General features: G+C 36.2%; 1 protein-coding gene across 1 annotated transcript in view; it reads left to right on the forward strand.

Moving 5' to 3' along the window:
• Positions 1-6,021, forward strand: part of LOC107663860 (CD302 antigen-like) — an 11,626-nt gene extending 5,605 nt beyond the window's left edge. The window contains exons 4-6 of the mRNA XM_016454226.1: positions 3,480-3,662; positions 4,543-4,566; positions 4,765-6,021. Coding sequence (XP_016309712.1) covers positions 3,480-3,662; positions 4,543-4,566; positions 4,765-4,967 — 410 coding nt within the window. The 3' untranslated portion in view covers positions 4,968-6,021. The remainder of the gene's footprint in view (positions 1-3,479; positions 3,663-4,542; positions 4,567-4,764) is intronic.
• The last annotated feature ends 13,868 nt before the right edge of the window (positions 6,022-19,889 follow it).

Below are 19,889 nucleotides of genomic sequence, written 5' to 3' on the forward strand. Positions count from 1 at the left end.
ACGAAAAGTAATCATTTGTTTTATGTTACATTCAATCGTGAGTTCATATTTACGGTCATGTTACTCAAAGAAATGTTTGCAAAAAATCGCTAAAGTTTGCTAACGTCATATCATTACTGACTGCACGATAGTGCCACAACATATTTTCATGTCTGATCAGGGCGATAACCACCATAGACATTGAGGGGGGCTAGTCCCCCCAATAATTATAAATCGCTAAACCCTTTTCTCAAATATTGCCAATTCGAGAGAGAGAGAGAGAGAGATGAAAGTTGCGTGTATGCACGTCTGTGCGTTTCTCTTTTTAGAGTGAGTTTACTTCAAAATCAGCAATTTTATCCTCTCGTTGCTGGAAAATATAATGTTGCGATTCAGTATTTAAACTGTTATTAATAAAAGTCGTGGGGCAGCGTTGACAAGTTTCTTTGCTCCTGGATGTGTGAGCTGCGCAATATCTGATGTGTGTGTGTGTGTCAGTAAGCAGCACATTAATATAGAACGGTAATTAAAGGCTCTAATGCACACCAGTATAGGTGTGTGTATTGTAGGAGCTAGACGACGTATGATGACGTGTGACGGCATAGTAGTGGTGTCCCAATTCTTAGGGGAATATTTTCACCCCTACCCCTTGACACTATGTTTCAAGGGACAAGGGGTAGGGGAAGGGGAAGGGGAAGGGGAAGGGCTATAAAATAGAATTGGGATTGGGCCTAAATCTTTCATCAAAATGAACAGTGATCACCTGCTCCACCTCTGAAACAACTTTCCTTTTTGGCTGACATCACGAATCCCTTTTACTTTTAACCCCTCCCCCTTTCATTCTGGAAAGTAATACCCACTTTTCAGGAGCCAATCAATTTCCTGAATAAATTCAAGTCCCGCCTTAATTTTTTTCCTCATTGAATATCCAGTTTCATTTAGAAATACATCAGATTACAAAAGTAAATTGGGTTGCAAATACAATTTCATTTTGATTTTAAAGTATTGTTTTTACCAACAAAGTAACATTTTGGTGTGAAATTGACTAGTAATTTAAATATAAATTATAATGAGTAAATGTTTTTTAAATCCATAAACGGGGTTTTCTACAGAATGTCAGTTTTTACATGTTTGTATTTTTCTGTGTACATTACTATTTAATTTAATGTGCAAGTTCTGTTGTATTAACTAAAATATAACTTGCACATTGAATCAAATAGTAAAATGTTCTAAAAATAAGATATTTTACCCCCCATAAAAAAATAAAATAAACCGAATGCAGTACATGTTTAAGCAGATTATTGGACGTGGTCCAGCGTCTCTACACTGGAATGCAGCTGAACTTGACTAATCTGTTCAAACCAGAGGCCTTGGCAAAGAGTTGTTTACCAGACTGTTGCCTAGTCAGTGCTTTTAGTTGAGACCGTTAAAGGAGAAGTGCTCTGGAAAATCTTCACCAGTCTGTTTAGTTATTTTTGAGCATTATGTCTGGTGTTGCTGACAGTTTGTATAACTTCTAATTGAGTGAATCATGCACACTTTAAGTTTTAAGGGGTCAGTTTATGCAAAAATAAACATTTTGGCACCCATTTCTCATTCTCATGTTATTCTGAGTTATTCTTTTGTACATGAAATGCAAAATGAAATTTAAGGCAGAATGCTCAAGCTGTTCTTTTAAGCTTGTTCTCAATTCAAATGGTGCTTTTTTTTAAATGCTTTTTTTAAAACGTTTAAATGGTGAGTAATGATGGCCCTTTAAAGTTGCTCTGTATCTTCAGGTTAAATCAGTATTCCATACACAATATACACGTAAACACACATTAACTTTCTGAGCTGTCTTCCTCTAGTGCAATTTTCACATGTATCGTCTCACAACACAAGGAAATCCTGTTATTTTAGGGGCTGATCAGGGGGGTTGCGGATTCAAAGAATACATCATCCACACCCAGAGCCCAGATGCTTTAAAAGTGAAAACTATTGAAACATATTCCAGACGCCACATGTTTGCATCGGTCTGTTTAGGCTTCATGATGAAAGACCTCACTTGGTTATTGAACAATGAACCAGAGGACAATGTGAACTTTGATCATGTGTTCATGGATCAGTAGGAATGACCTGATGTGACACAGATTCAGGCCAGTGCTGCATTATGTTTCATTCATCAGGTGTTTACATGTGTTTTTATCCCATCAAGCCTAAACATTTGGCTTTATGTCATTAAGGTAATGTCATCTAGGTGAGGTTTTGTTGAAAGTGCAAGAATGAGTTGTGATTGTATTGGAAGCATCAGTTTGAATGGGTTGAAAATGATAACCAAGTCACTCTCCGTCATTGTTTTCCAGCAAAAGCATGTGTATGAGTTATAATTTCCAACTATTATTAAAAATGTATCAATAATTTTTTAAATATAGTTTTTGTTTAGGTAAAGAAAATGCCGTGTTACATGAAAAAAATATTTTTTGACACAGAGAAACTGAGTTTTAAATGAAGGTTGGGAGGAGCTAATCCTGTCAATCATAATGCAACATAATGAATGTATAAACAGCTGCCTGCATCACTACCACTCCAAATCCACAGTAAAAAAAAATCCTTAAAATTTACGGTAAAAAAATACGGTAGCAACATTTTAGGTTTTACCGTTTAAACTTAAATTTACAGTTAAATACCGTGATTTCATTAACTGAAATAATGTTAATATACCAACCTATTGAAGTACTGAAATCTGTTTTGTACCTTTGTAATATACTGATAACCACCAAAAGCAGGTGGTGATGAGAAAGTCACATGATGAGCCAAAGCCCATCACAAGCAGCTTTTAAATAATAACATATATAGAAGGTGCACAGTGTCATTCACACAAACACTAAACACCATCATGGTAACACACATGAAACTGAAATAATGCAATAAACATTCATTTAACAACATTAGGTGTAACACACAACCTTAATATACAAAACTGATAAGAAAAAACTAAGAAACATAGTTATTTCAACAACAAAAAAAAAACATCAAATTTGAAATATAACGCAGGGAATTCTGGGAATGTCAATTTATTGTAAATTATACGGTCTTTTTCACTTCCGAAAACGGTATACTACCGTAAAATTACATGTAATGTCCAATACAGTTTTTCACCGTATATAGTAGGGGAATTTACCGTTAACCATTTAACAGGTTTTTACTGTAGCATTTTTACAGTCTTTTACCGTTAAATTGATGGTCATTTTTTAAAGTGCACCTTTAAGTCTTAATTTATTGCTAGCTTCATTATTGAGTATCCAGGTTGGCTTTAGTGATCAAGTCGAGTCTTGACATCAAGCTTATGTGTTTACCTTCATTATAACTTGTGAAATATGTTTTACAGTGAAAATGATAGCAAGGCAAGCACAAATCTGAACTATCCTAAACTGATCCTTATTGTTGAATGCATCATTTATTTTCATGGAGAATTTCTGTGAAATTTGTCTCATTAAACGTCTCTTGCATGTGTCTTGCAGAAGATGTCTTTAAGTGGCATGATGATAACGGCGTGTTGCGCTACAGTAACTGGGAGGGCGGCGGCTCTGATGACACTGATCTGCCTCTCTTGGACACGTGTGTCGTTCTTCACTCCAACACAGGGAAGTGGGAAAACGTCAGCTGCACGGGTGAACCTGAGAACGGAGTAGTGTGTAAGACGGGTAAGTTCATAGGACAACTATTCCTTTTTAGCTTTTATTATATGTTGTGTTTTTGTATTTTTTGTTTTCATTAAAATTGCTGAAAAGTTCCAGTAATTTTTTTGTTTATAGTTGTTTTTTTTAATATAGAGTTTTTTTTTTTAATTTTTTTTTTTAGTTTAGTTATTTTAGTGTATGAAGTTAAACTAAATGAAAATGACAAATGTAGCTTTGGCAGTTAATATGTTAATAATATATATATTTTTATTATTATAATTTCAGTAAATCTTTATTATATTTTTAAGTAACTAAAATGCAATAGTTTTTTTAGTTAACTATAATAACCATAAAGAACTATAAAGCATTCCATACTATAATCCTGTGGCCTGTTTTTTGGAGGGCCAAATTACTCAATGTAATTATTGAATACATTAAATAGATAAAAAAATAATAATAATTAGATACTTAATTAAAACATTTAAAATGTATTACTTATTAAATGACCCAACAAATTTTAGCATTTGTTTGCATTCAATTTTTTCATTTTTATCATTGGACTTTCATTTAACCGCAAGATCCTGAAATGTCACTTTTATTAACAGAGTTACAGTTGTCGGCTTGTCTCTCGACATTAGTGAACTTCACCTTTCAAACTCCTTTTCTTTGGAATTTCTAGTTCTTACATGTTCAAATATTTATTGATTTATCTTTGAGTAATTTGGCCTTCCATGAATGATGTAATATCATCATTTTGCTAAATTAAAATAAAATGGTACATTTTGTGGTAAGAAAGAACATACTTGCACATGTTTATGGTTTCCAGCGTTATGGAAGGTCAAATTTAGTTATGTTTTGCCCATAAGTGTAATTTGACCTTCAATCTTTGTGATGTGTTTTTCAGAGGCAGTCTGGATAAGCCCACCTAGTAAGCGTGATCTTATTTTTGTAATGTTTTTCTTGTGATCTTGCTATAATATCTTGAGATAAAATTGAGTTTTCTAAGAGACATATTGACCATAATTGTGTCAAAATGAGTTTGAAGCCATCGTGATCATTGTAAACCATCAGAAACCATCTTGTTTTTGTGTTGATGATTCTATTTCTTCCTTCTCCTCGTCTCTAGAGGGCAGTCCTCTTCTGTCAGCTCTGGTCATCATCAGCGTGGTGCTGATACTGGTCGTTTCTGCAGTGGTTTGGTTCTTTCATCAGAGAAACACCCCAGGCTCATCCATCCTGAACCTGATCGAGTACCATCCGCCCTTCAGATCCCCTTCCTCCGATCAGGCCTGCTTGGTAGAAGCTGAAGAAATCGAGGTGGTACCTTAGTGTTTTTCATCCGTGCCCGGGAGAGAATAAGCAGCAGGCGTTCATGGGAGATTGTGAACTCTTCCCTTTTCACTGGTTCCTCAGCGACGGTCCTCACAGAAGAAAACGAGGCAGTCGTGACTCAAATGATCTCTTTCTCTGGGGTGGAATGGAGGACTGTGTGGGGAAATATGATCTGTGTGAATGCCATGTGTGATATAAATTGCTGGGGGTTTATTACGCAGGACCATTAAGCACACTGATCTTTCCTTCTCCTTGAAGACTCGGCTGTTTAGTGACTCTATTTGCTTTACTAATATTTTCTGAGCTGCAATTTGTCGCTTCTGTGAAAAAAGTTTCATCGAGTCCTTAAAGCGAATCATGTCCACAGGCTGGTCCAAGCCTGAAAATGTAATCAGAAGAAAATCTACATTTTATTATAATATTATTTGTATTATTGTTATTAAGGGATAATTGATAATTAATTGATTGCAGCTCTTTTTCATAACATACATTTTCATAGACACCACTATCAAGCACCGAAAAGGCCATATATGCTGCCATATATTTTTGTGCACTATGAGTTGATTTGTGTGAGATTTGCATGAGAAACAGACTGAAGTTTCAGTCGTAATTCAGTTGAATTTTGTCCTCATCAGTCATCACAAAACTTTGAATTGTTTGTTAATGTTGTGTGTGCCAAATTCTGTTTCTGTTGTGAGATTCACAAAATAGGAAGTTTTGTCAGATTTCTTCCTTTGCGGTAGGACCAGTGTTTATTTTCTGTCTTTCTCAGCTGAAAAGGTTACAAATATGTGTTTGTCACTGCTATCACTGTATAAGCACCTCAAGTTCGTAGATACAAATACTTCATGATTGCCAATCGCAATATTTTTTAATGATGTTGTAATTGTTGTTTTTAGAATTGGATTTGCCACTAACAGTCTTCAGTATCTATATTGTTATGAATGAATCCAATTGTGTTAAAATTAAGGCTTTATTTATCCATAGGTGAACAACAAGCCATAGAGAAACTAATCAAGTGTTGGTCTTTCAAAATGAATAAAGACTTGTCAAACGTTTCAGTTTTCTGTTTTTTAGTGAAACCAAAAACACAACCAAACACAAAAAGAATTGATATATGCAGAAATACATGCATGATCGTTTTAATAGCTCAGATTTTAATGCTGCTGTAAGCATATTCAGGCTCAACTGTCCTGAGACATGCAGAATGATTAGCAGGCAGTTTCTCCACGTGCAAATAAACGGAAGATGCTGGTTTTGCTGCAGCTGTTTATGTCCTGCGTGTGCATGTGTGTGCTGGCTGTGTAATGAAAGAGCGATCAGGATGAAGTGGGGCAGCTAATTGAGGGCAGATGATTTACCCTCTGGGGTTTTTATAGATCACTGTCATTGTTCTACCCTGAAAGTGTCAGTTTCGCTCTGTATCTCCAGCTGCTTCGCCTACACTTGTTTGGCCATGTTATGACTGCTGCTGCATTATGACTGCCTGTGCATACACATTTGTATTTAAACCACCGTGGCACGTAATTTGGGGTTGATAATCGACTTTATAGGTTTTTCCTGTGTCCTCAATGTCACATTCCATCCTGCTAGTTATCACTGTCATCAGTTTGGTGGAAAAACCAATATCAGTTTCTTATGAAAACTCAGTATAAGTTTCAGTATCAGTATTAGGTTATACAATTATTTTAGAAGAACACAATAACTCTTCTCAAAACCTAAAGCTTTCTTAAATGTATTTTACTCTTCTTTTTTTATATTATTATAGTATAGTAACACATATATATATATATATATATATTGTTAGTCTCATTAGAATTTTAATATTTTATTATAAATTAGAATTCTAAATTATTTTAATGCTTTTCAATAACATCTCCAAAGTAGTTGGAAAAATAATAAATGGTGAAAATAATACAAATCCATAAAATATGACTTGTAAGATTCTTTAGGCTTGTTAAATAAATTAATACATTCATTTATTCATTCATTTAAATGTATTTGTTTAGTAATTTATTTGTTTTATTGAAATGTATTTGTTTAGTATTTTTTATTTATTTAAATGCATTGTTTATCTGTCTAGTTAAATGTATTTGTTTATTAACTTGTATAAATTTATTTGATAAATGTATTTATTTATTAAATAGTAAGTATACCCTACACACTAGTGTTAGCAGTAATCGATTTCATTTGCCATCAACATAGGCAGTAATTCACTGACAGATGATCTGCAGCCATTAAAGTGCTTTCAAGGTTCAGTGTTTTTGGTGATCAACCCAGATTTTACTGTCCCCTTCTGATCAGCATATTACAGGTTGTCACTGATGACCACTAGAGGACGCTATGACTCATGATATCATCCCTGGTGATAGACTGTGTGCAACTTTTTCTTCCAAAAGAACCTAGCAACAAATTGAGCTATTTTTAAAATTAATTTGGCAACTTTTAGCAACTTTTGATAAGTGACTCAAACACTAAAAAGGCTCACATTTACCATTTAAATTACACAAAAAGAGGAAACCAAAGATGCCTAGCAGTACACACATTACGTGAATTTATTTAGCTGCTATTTGCAATTGTTTATGTAATAATAATAATAATTTAATAATTGTTCAATTATGATACACTTTGTTAGTAGCTTGTAACTGTGATTGTTGATAAGTTACACTGTAAGAAAAATATCTAGAAAAATGGAAAAGCTACTAGTAATTTTTCGGGACATTATCCGTTATCCATTATCTGTTGCAAAAAAACACAAAATGCAATGCGTAATTTAAAATGCAGGTAAAAGAAAACTGGAAAAATCAATACAGAAAATTCCTTCATATTAACACAGTAGACAGTGCTCTATATTTACAGACTTTTCTTAGATTAGCATAATAACTAACTACTAATACACTGCTTAAAAGTATAATTGTTCAGAATGTGTAGTTTTACTTACTAGCTATAAAAGAAACTTGTAATCGTTCAAAAAATTTGTAAGTTTTCAATAATTCAATGTATTTAAAAAAAAATAGTTATTTATATTTTAATATTATATTATGCATTTATATTATTTTACGTATATAAAATATATATTTTTTGCTGAGATTTGATGTAGTGATAATTTTGCGTCGTGATTACGTAATTATGTCATCGCACAATGACATCACAACGTAATTTAGCAACTTTTAGCAACAAATCGACCTTCCTTTAGCAACTTCCCCTGAAAATTAGTTGGCAACACTGCACCAATCAGAGAGGAGATTCCAGGCCACTTCTCAGACCTCCTGGAGTTTACAAAATATAGAATTAGAAATAAAGTTATCTGTTATCACCATGATTTTTCAGGTTGAGGGCTTCACATTACCTGTCCAAGTCTGTATGTGTCTAATTTGACTAGATTCAAGAAACAGATGAATTTTGTGCAAAAATATTGTAGACTTTGACTTAGGGCTGCATGATTATGACAAAAATCATAATTGTGGATTATTCCCTTGAAATTGTAATTGCGATTATTAATTACGATTATCACAATCAATTGTGGCATCTATAATTGCAATTGCGATTAGAAATTCGATTAATTGTGTAGCGCTACTTTGACTGGACACATGACCTTTGTTGGTGCGTTAATATGTGGTTGCCATGCTGGTGTTAATATGTGGTTTATAAGGTTTTCTTTGTGGTTGTTAACTTGTTGGTATGTTGCTATGTGGTTGTGAGGAATGGTCATGTGATTGCGAAGGTGTTCTAGATGGTTGCCAGGGTGTTGCTATGGTGCTCCAATATGGTTGCCATGTGGTTGCTAAAGTGTTCTGAGTGGTTGTTGCCCTGTTGCTATGTGGTTACTAGGGTGTTCTTGGTGGTTGCCAGGGTATGTGTTATGTTGTTATGTGGTTTCTAAGGTGTTGTTGTGGTTGTTGGTGTGTTGCTATGTGGTGGCTAAAGTGTTCTGAGTGGTTGTTGTGTTGCTATGTGGTTACTAGGGTTTTCTTGGTTGTTGCCAGGGTGTTGATATGTGGTTTCTAAGGTGTTCTGAATGGTTGTTGGCAGGTTACTATGTGGTTGTCAGAGTGTTTTATGTGGTGGCTGAGGTGTTCTGAGTGATTGTTGGTTTGTTGTTATGTGGTTGTGTTTGTTGATGTGTTTTGGATGGTTGCCAGGGTGTTGTTATTTGGTTTCTAACGGATTCTTTTTGGTTGTTATTGTGTTGCTATGTGGTTGTCAGGGCCTTGTCGAAGTTGCTAAAGTTTTTTCTTAGTAGTTGTTGGTTTGTTGATATGTGGTTACTAGGGTGTTTTGGATGGTAGCCAGGGTGTTGTTATGTGGTTGCTAAGGTATTTTTATTGTGGTTGTTGGTGTGTTGCTAGAGTGTTCCAATGTGGTTGCCATGTTGGTGTTAATATGTGGTTTCTATTAAGGTATTTTTTGTGGTTGTTGGTGTGTTGCTAAGGATCCAGTGTGGTTACTAACGTGTACTGAGTGGTTGTTGTTGTACTGCTGTATGGTTACTAGGGTGTTCTGGATGGTCGCCAAGGTGTTCCTATGTGGTTTCTAAGGTGGTCGCTGTGATTTTGCCAAGTAAGACATGTAAGACATGTACAAGACCAGATGAAACTTCTAAATTATCTAAGCTAACAGAGTGTGTTAAAAATGTAAAAGATTGGATGACCAATAATTTTCTCCTATTAAATTCGGATAAGACAGAGATATTACTTATTGGACCAAAAGACAGTACACAGAATCTCGTGGATTACAATTTGCAACTTGACGGATGTACGGTTACTTCCTCTACAGTCAAAAATCTGGGTGTTATATTAGATAGCAACTTGTCTTTGAAAATCATATTTCCCATGTTACAAAAACAGCATTCTTTCATCTTAGAAACAATGCCAAGCTACGGAACATGTTACCTGTTTCTGATGCAGAAAAGCTAGTTCATGCATTCATGACCTCTAGACTGGACTATTGTAATGCACTGCTAGGTGGTTGTCATGCATCTTCAATAAACAAGCTACAGGTAGTCCAAAAGGCAGCGGCTAGAGTCCTTACCAGGTCAAGAAAACATGATCATATTACCCCAATTTTACAGTCTCTGCACTGACTACCTATTAAGTTCCGTATCAGTTACAAAATATTATTACGTGCCTATAAGGCCCTTAATGGGTTAGCTCCTGCGTACCTAACTAGTCTTCTACCACGCTACAATCGTGATTTTGCCAAGTAAGACATGTTCCTGAGACATCTTTTGTTGATCCTGGATCAACATTAGTACTGTCAAAAAATACAGACTTAACCCAATCCCTACCCCTAAACCTAACCTTACCCATAATTTATTCCTAAAATCAGAGGGAAATGATAGCTGATTAACAAGGATGTAGAAGCACCTAATCCTCATTGTAAGCCTAAAACTGACATTTCCTGAAAAGTTATCTCTCAATTCTGATTGGCTGTTTGGAATTATGTTCCAGGATCAACAAGGATGTTGATCCAGGAACATGTTGTACTTGGTAAAATCACGCTCATCCACCAACAACCACAAAGAATATCTTAAAAACTACATGGCAACGCCCTGGCAACCATCCAGAACACCCTAGTAACCACATAACAACAAACCAACAACCACTCTGAACACCTCAGCAACCACATAAATACACCCTGACAAGCACATAGCAACCTGTCAACAACCATTCAGAAAACCCTACTAGGGTGTTCTGGATGGTTGCCAGGGTGTTGCCATGTAGTTTCTAAGGTATTATTTGTGGTTGTTGGTGGGTGTTGACAGGTTGTTATGTGCTTATCAGGGTGTATTTATGTGGTTGCTGAGGTGTTCAGAGTGGTTGTTGGTTTGTTGTTATGTGGTTACTAGGGTGTTCTGGATGGTTGCCTGGGCGTTGCCATGTAGTTTCTAAGGTATTCTTTGTGGTTGTTGGTGTGATGTTATGTGGTCACCATTGCGTTGTTATGTGGTTCTGAGTGGTTGTTGTTGGTGTGTTGCTATGTGGTCGCTTGGGTTTTCTGTGCAGTTGCCAGAGCGTTGCCATATGGTTTCAAAGGTGCTCTTTGCTCTGGGTCGTTGCCAGGGTGTTGCCTTATGGTTTTTAAGGTGTACTAAAGTGTGGTTGTTGGTGTGATTTTATGTGGTTTTCAGGGCATTGTCAATTCATAATAAGAATGCAGTTCTTATTTGTGAAAGTTACTAAAGTGTTCTGAGGGGTTGGTGTCGTGTTGATATGTGGTTACTAGAGTGTTTTGGGTGGTTACCAGGGTGTTGCTATGTGGTTTCTAAGATATTCTTTGTGGTTGTTCATGTGAATCTATGTGGTTGTCAGGGCTTTGCCGTGTGGTTGCCAAAGTGATCTGAGTGGTTCTTGTTGTATTGCTATGTGGTTAATAAGGTATTCTTGGTGGCAGCCGGGTCATTGCCATGTGGTTTATAAGGTGATCTTTGTGATTGTTGGTATGTTACTATGTGGTTACCAGGACGTTGTTATGTGGTTCTGAGTGGTGGTTGGTGTGTTGCAATGTGGTCGCTTGAGTTTTCTGTGCAGTTGCCAGAGCGTTGCCATATGGTTTCTAAGGTGCTCTTTATTCTGGGTGGCTGCCAGTGTGTTACCATATGGTTTATAAGGTGTACTTTGTGGTTGTTGGTGTGATTTTATGTGGTTTTCAGGGCATGGTCATTTCATAAAACGAATGCAGTTATCTGTGAAAGTTCATGTCTTTTAGTCATGTCACGTGTCCAGTCTGGATCAGGATGTTAAAGTGTAAGGAAGCTGCTGATGTCATTGTGTCTTTTTTTCCTAAGTCCACAGTTCTCAGTGCAGGGTAAAAGAGTTCAGAAGAAGTCAATGATGTGCCTCTTTCACACAGATTCCCACATATAAAACACTCTGCTGTTGGCAGGAACTGAAAGCGCTCACCTTGCACATATTTCTAGGGTTTTATGTTTATGTTGGGTGAATTAGTAATGACTTGTAGTCACGTCAACAATGCCAAACTTAGCTGCAAGATGGAACAAGGATCTATGACCATTAGAAAGACACAAAATCAGATTTTTATTGCACTTGTGGTAAATAAGCAAAACATTAATGACTGTAATTAGGCTTCACACTGCACACAAATCTATTTTTCAAATCCAGTCTTTAGGACTGATTCATTTTGTAAATAATGAAATCCAATTCATCATATTTCATGTGATATTTTGTTGTTAAGACTACAAACAATTAAACTAAATGAAGTCAGCTACACCAAAAACTGGGTTGTTCCTCATGGAGAAGGCATGTCCTGCTGTTCTATTATGAATCTATTGTGAATTGATGAGAAAGACTGAATATCTCACTGTGCCTTTGTGCTGATGGGAAACACTGTTCTTATCTCTTGCGTGGTTTAGTGGATCATTTTGCAAGTAACTCTCAGGGCAAAGTCCACCTGAAGACACACACACACACTTTAGTTTGTGCTTCCTGCGTTTGTATCCAGTCTTATGAAACCTTAGAAAACACTAGACTTGGTGTTTACGTGTGCAAAACTCACTGTTACAATGCTGGAAAATTTGCCATGTAGTTGCTAGTTGGTGTTAGTATGTTGCTATGTGCTTATGAAGGAGTCCTTGGTGGTTGCCAGGGTGTTGCTATGTGGTTTCTAAGGTGTTCTTCGTAGTTGCTGGTGTTGCTATGCAGTTGTTAGGTTGTTGATACAGTATGTGGCTTTTAAGTTTTTTTTGTGATTAGTTGTGTTTCTATGTGGTTGCCAGGGAGTTACTAAGTTGTTTCTAAGGTGTTCTTTATGGTTCTTGTTGGTGTGTTGCTAAAGTGTTCTGAGTGGTTGTTAGTATGTTGCTGTGTGCTTGCTAGGGTGTTCCAGGTGGTTGCCAGGGTGTTGTCATGTGGTTGCTAAGTGTTCTGAGTGGTTGTTAGTGTGTTGCTATGTGGTTGCTACAGTGTTCTGTTTGGGTTCCAGGAAATTGTCATGTGGTTGCCAGGGTGTTCTGAGTAGTTGTCGGTATGTTACTATGCTGTTGCTAGGGTTTTGTGGGTGTGAAGAGCAGAAATGCTGTCAGACTGCAGGCAGCTGAGGATTGTTTTGTGATTTGTACTGGTTTCTGGTTTTCCCAGGGTTCAGCCTGCTGTCTGGAGCTCTTAGGACATGACAAAAGCCAGGTCAACAAAGCCTAATTTATTAGAGAAGGACACAATAGCTGCTCTCAGAGAAACGGGCAGTGCGGAGGGGAGCCTCCTGCAGAAAAAGACAGAGTCTAACAATAATAATGAAACAATAGATAAACCGAAGTGTTTCCCTTGAGTGACTCGTCCGTTTTTTCTTTCAGATTTCAACTGGGCAGCAGTATTCTTACCAGGGTAAATCTCACAAAAGTGAATCATATTTTACCCCATGATCAAAGGAAAGAGTTAAGAAATTTAATTTTGCTTAAATTTTAAAAATTCTAAAATATATTTTTGCTTAAAGAATATAAATCCTTTTAAAGATTTTTGTTTTATTTATTTAAATATTCATGTAAATCTTCATTTTTCAGTGCTTTTTAAATGTAAAACTTAAAAATAAATGCATTTTTCAACAATTTTGTATATGTCCATTTGTCATCATTATGTTGTTTTACATGTGTATGGGCATCAGCAATCCTGCTCTCTCTGTATTGGCATTAAGATATTAAAAAATCATATCAGTCAGCCATTAATTAATTGCATTACAATAAAGCATATTTTACCCCCACAAATTTTCATTACCATAATGCAAAACAATCAAATTCTCATTACTGTAATGTGAAAAATATGATATAATATTCATAATTCAAATAATGTGTACATAATGACATTTGATGTACTACATTTTATTTATAATGATTAAAATAATTTTGCAGCATACAATTACTTTATTACAGAGAATCTCATGGAAAAATAAAAAAAAAACATGTTTTAATTGTAATAAATAATGCAAAAATGTAACTGGCCTAAAATAGACTTCATTCATTCATTCTTTCTTTCATTTATTTTTATTTTATTTTATTTTTAATTGACTCCTGTTTCCATCCTAAGTAAATTGCTGTTTATTTGTGATGATTTACTGCTCATCTGGTGACCCTTCCACTGTTTGTTTGATTAATTTAATTCTATCAAAAAATGAATCCCTCCTGCTGCTTAAAGATCTATTACAGCATTGGAAATGAATGTATGATGTGTCTCTTGCAAAGCATTTCTCAAATTGTATGATTTACATGATTCATTGAACTCTTGGTACAAATGCAGAAAAAGCCAGAGTCCTTTAAAATGATGCCACCAGCTTCCACTTTAATTACACGGTGTCACACGGTGCTTGATTTTTCAAACAGACCTTTGCTTTTGTCTTCCGTCTCCCTCTTTACTTTGCTGTTGTCCAGGAGATGGATGGTTTCAGAGGAGCATATATTATGGCGAGCCTGCCACTATTATGATTATGGCTGTAATGACCTGTTTTTGATCAAATAACACCGAAGGCATCTCATTTGCACATCTCTCGCATTCTCATGCTGATGTATGAAGGAGGAAAAGGTTAGCGCTGACCTGACATTGCTAATTAAAAGGGACAGCGTTCAGTGTTAATATGACAAGACACAAACAGACAGCTGGCATGGAAATGTGCATGCCAGACGCTGTGTGCACACCACCAGACATGTGCCGCTTTCTCACGTCCTTTGTTAAGACAATATGGTGTTTGCACACAGAACGCCATGACAGATTTTACTCGTCTTAAAAAAAAAAGGCGGTTGCTAGCAAGTGTCTAAATGGGATTACAGAGGTTGTCGGGGACATTAAACCTCTGGTGCTCTTTGGTCATTTTTCATCGGAATGGCATAAAACTTGGTAAAGTCTGCCAAATTTCCAAGAAACTATCCCAAAATTTCCACAATTTTCCATTGCCAATATTTCCAAAAATTCTGGAATGTTTCCGGAAAGCTACCGGAAATTTTCAGCCTCTTTCCAACCCAATTGGAAAATATATATTTCACGTAAAATTTTAAAAATAGAATTTTTGTTCATAACAATAAACTTTAAAAAGAGACCAAACTTTAGTCTTTGCTCCAAAGCATTCAAGATTTTTTACAACAATTTAAGTTGTACATTTCGTTTACAGGAATATGCTCAAAAAGTAGTAAAAAAAAAGAAAAAGAAAAAAGGGGAAAATGGATTATAACTACTGCATAAATATAACTTAATACCATAAAATCCCTTTAAAATACAAAATATTAAGTAAAAAAAATGATCAAACTAAAATATAGTTTCTTTGAAGTAAAAAAAACCTGTCATTTTTGACTGCCACATCACATCAAACAGGTAGGCTAAGCTTATTTTCTGCAATAATCCTAAAGCCAATGAAAAAATCCTACTGGGATTTTTGTTGAGGGAACTTCTGGATTGACCTAAAAAACACCATCACTGCAACACTATCAAGGGCGTAGAACTTAACAGGAATACTAGGGACATGTCTATATCCAGTGACTAAATTGTACACAGCAATAATTTTGATCAAACAATAGCAACAGTCCTGGGCGAGTTTTCTGTCAGAATCATGCAGATTCGTCCAATTCATTTTATATATTAAAGGGGTCATATGATGTTGCTAAAAAGAACATTATTTTGTGTATTTGGTGTAATGAAATGTGTTTATGCGGTTTAAGGTTCAAAAAACACATTATTTTCCACATACTGTACATTATTGTTTCTCCTCTATGCCCCGCCTTTCTGAAACGCGTTGACCCCTTTAAAATAAAATGATATACAGCCTATGAGCCTAATTAAGACACCCAGCACTCTGATGCTGATGTAATGTTTACATAACATTGTGTAATTATTGTCTGATGAATATGCAAAGATAAAAAAATATCTTTATTAATTATGAGTATGTTGGCTACCATAGCTATAAATGTATGTAACAAACTAATCATAAAGCACAATGTTTCCATGTAATATGTATTTTGAGGTGCAGCTCATCATATTAATGGAGTGTTTTCACTAGTCAGCAACTGGTCACCTCACCTGAATATGTTCGTAGATTTGTGTTGGATGTTTGGACATGGAAAGCAGTTATCTTCGGAATGGAAATATGGATATTTTATTTGTAAACATCATACTTTAAGTTAATGCCATAAAACTAGCAAGCTAAAAGTAGTACTGACAGTGTCGTATAAACATGGCTGAAGGCACAAAAAGTGGAGGAACAGACAAACCGATTCAGCTGAGTGAGTCATTTACACTGGAAGTGCTCCGATACACTAGCAACAACCAGATCAAAAAAGCCATTCATTTTCGAATTTCGACATGATATAGCTTGTAACTATTTTAAAAAGCATGTAGTGATGGGTGAAATGGCGCTTTTCGATACTCCGAATCAGTTACTTGTGTCGCAAAAAGATTCACTGTTTCAAAGCACTCCATACTCCAGATCGGGACTTCAGAGCAGGTTCGAGAATCATTTGATTTAGATCAATATAGATCTAATACAAAACGTGAAAGGAAACCATATGGTTTACGAAATGTATAAGTTTTGTAGGCACATTTGTGGCTTTAGGCCTCTAATGCGCAGTTGAGGCTTTAGAGGGACAAATACACAGCTGCTTTAAAAGGACAAAAAGCTAATCAGGACAAGTTAAAATGTCTGAAACATCATTCAAAGTGAGTTTTCCCTTCACATCTGCTCCTTTTTGTTTAGTTTGGTCGAGCTAAACTGATGATTATTTCTTAACAATAGTGCTTCTTTTTCCTTTTGTTCTGTTCTTGTGCTCTGCCGTCTCCGGCATGGCCTTCATCTGTGAACATGCTCCAATTAACAGAGCCAAAACAAGCAGCACCATTAAGACGGCCGCCCACTGGAGGAGCCAGGGAAGGAACCAAGAGGCTGCTGGGTAACACAAGTCCTGTGATCCTGCACACATTCATCTTGTCAAATCAACACTGTTCTCGCTGTTTGCTGGATGATGTGTGTTTCCTTAATGGAACATTCCTTCTCGGGTCTAAATGTTGCCTGACAGAAGCTGGGGATTTTCCAGGGTCATATGATAACACTTGATTCTCGCAATGACTTGATTGTTCTCTTGATTTGGAAGATTAAATAAGTAATTTGGTCTCAATAATGTTCAGTTTTGTGTGTGTGTGTGTGTGTGTGTGTGTGTGTGTGTGTGTGTGTGTTCCCAGGTAACAGTGAACGTTCTCAGAACTTAATGTTCTGGGAACGTTCTCTTAAAGTTATGAACGTCCTGTGTGTGTGTGTGTGTGCTCCCAGGTAACAGTGAACGTTCTCAGAACTTAATGTTCTGGGAACGTTCTCTTAAAGTTATGAACGTCCAGTAACATTAATAGAATGTTTGTTCAAAGTTATCTGGTCTTTAATAATGTTCTCTAAACGTTACTATAAAAACATTATTTACTGTACTTCGTTTATAGGATGTTTTTTTCTGAAATGTTTTAGTTGGACATTCATCTAACGTTTTTTTAAATCTTACTGCTAATTTCAGAATGCTCATAGAACATTTAAAAGTAACATTCCCATAATGTTTGCAAAATGGAATGTTCCATTAAAAAGGAGCCAAGAAAAAACGAGACGTTGTGAACTTTCAGATAAAATTCAGAAATAATGTTTTCATAAATTAATGGGAACGTTAAAACTTTTTCTTAGAAGATTTTTATGTTAGCTGGCTTGGTTATACAAGGAAAATTTAAACCAAACACTGGTTTCCAAAATGGATTCTGTCCTGGATAATATATCTAGAAATATCACTGCATGTATCTTGGTTAAATATCACCACCATGGTCACTCTGTGCCTATGTCAAAGGTCTTTTTTTTTTCTTCTTTTTTTTAGTAAAAAGCAGTTTTACTAGCATGTTTTTTTTATTTCTAGATTCACATCTCATGCTTTTTCTTCTCACATAATACACTGTAAAAAAAAAAAAAAAGTGCCAACCTGCAATTGTTACTTATTTCTACCTGATATAACCTATAAAAATTAAGTTAATATATTTAGGTTCATTCAGCAATGTTGAATCATATTTTAACAAATAAAATGCCAAATTAATTTAGAAGCTTACAATTTTTTTTTAGTGTAAGGTCATTTCAACTGTTGATTTATTTAAGTATTCGCTTAGTGCATTGAGGTTCTGATCTACCTTTTAGTTTCTAATATCACCGACTGACTGACGTTCTCTTACAAATCAGTGCAATTAGACAGTTATTAGGCTTGTCTGAGAGGTCACTGAACCTGACATCTCTTTTCTGTCAGTATTGCAAGGTCAGAATCTAGTTTGTCTGTGTTTCACATAATATTTTGGGTAATATAAATGAGTAATGATTTTATCCATCAAAAAAAAAAATTGTACTCAAATGCTCTTTTTTTCACACTCATCCCTCTTTGATGCCCAATCAAAATGTGCTGTTTTTGTTTGTTTCCAAATGCATGAATTATTAATATGCATATGTAAATTGTGCAGTGAAATAAAAGGGTATTTTTTATTTATAAATACAAACGCAAAACCACCACTGAGAGATGAATCGTTTGAATATTTGAATACATTTTCCATGTCAACAAGCAGCTGAATAGTCGCCCATCTAAATGATACGCACTCTACAATCTGACAGTAATTAATTCCTGCCGCTGTCAGATTCATCTGCAATAAAAGTGCAATTACTCTATTTAAGAGAACATTTACTGTACCAGAGAGACAAAGCCACAATTACTCTGTCTTTAATTTAATGCAGGTTAATAGCACAATAGCAAACAAACGGTGTAATTGTGTGTTGCTTAATTTAGCCTTTTTTAGGTCAAAATTGTAACAAATTAAATTAACTGTTTAAATCTTTGGTTACTGCTATGAGGCCTTCTTAAGAAGACTGTATATGGGTCATTCCTTTCTTTCTTTCTTTCTTTCTTTCTCCAATCCAAATGATTCAAACAAAACGTCTCAGGTTACTTATGTAACCATGGTTCCCTGAGTAGGGAACGAGACACTGCGTCCTCTAGGGGTCGCTATGGGGAACGCCTCGTCGTGACCCGTGTCTGAAGCATACATTCAAAAAACACCAACAACATGTTGGCCGGCGACAGGCCATGACGTCACTACCGGTGCGACTATAGTATAAATAGGCGCCGGGAGAACGCGTCATTCACTTCTTCGTCTGAAGCTTGCATCCGAAGCATGGCAGGAAACCTAGATGACGCAGTGTCTCGTTCCCTTCTCAGGGAACCATGGTTACATAAGTAACCTGAGACGTTCCCTTTCAAGGGAACTTCGAACTGCATCCTCTAGGGGTCGCTTTGGGGAACGGTATACCCACACCACCATGCTGAGGGGAGTGCATGCCAGAAACCTATGGCGAGCACTAAGTACCAACTCTACCATAGCCATGGGAGTTGCCCCTAGGACGTTAGACGGATGTCCGTGACATTATTTCCTATGGCCAAAGGCCTAGGCTACATACCCCCAAAAAACTTACCTGTTAGGGCCAGACTCCTGGGCCCGGGGTAGAGCTCAAGGCTTGGAATCAGGAATAGATTCCTTTAAGGGGATACGACCAAGAGCCTAGCATCATACTAAGTCTTGGCCTGTCACACAGGGGCTACCGCTTGCTCTGCATGAGCTTGCTGAAGGAACTGTCTCAACAGACCCCTAGTAGCAACACCCTGTTAAAGTAGGTATCCAGAGGATACATAGGTGGAGTGGTGCCCAAGGTGGAACCGGGGCTTTAACCAACTCAAGAAAGGGCACGCGTAACCCTCACCATACAGGATTTTAAAAAGAACGCAAAGTACTAGTGTGCGAACTTACCACAGTGTGGAATTTAGAAAGTGTACAAAGACTTCATGTGCACACTTACCATAACATGGATTTTAAAGAGACCGTTCTAAAGGGCTCTCATGGCACTCTGAGTCTGAAAGAGCAGCCCATAGATGGA

Source organism: Sinocyclocheilus anshuiensis, unplaced genomic scaffold (assembly GCF_001515605.1).
Source record: "Sinocyclocheilus anshuiensis isolate Anshui unplaced genomic scaffold, SAMN03320099.WGS_v1.1 scaffold81, whole genome shotgun sequence".
Lineage (NCBI taxonomy): Eukaryota > Metazoa > Chordata > Actinopteri > Cypriniformes > Cyprinidae > Sinocyclocheilus > Sinocyclocheilus anshuiensis.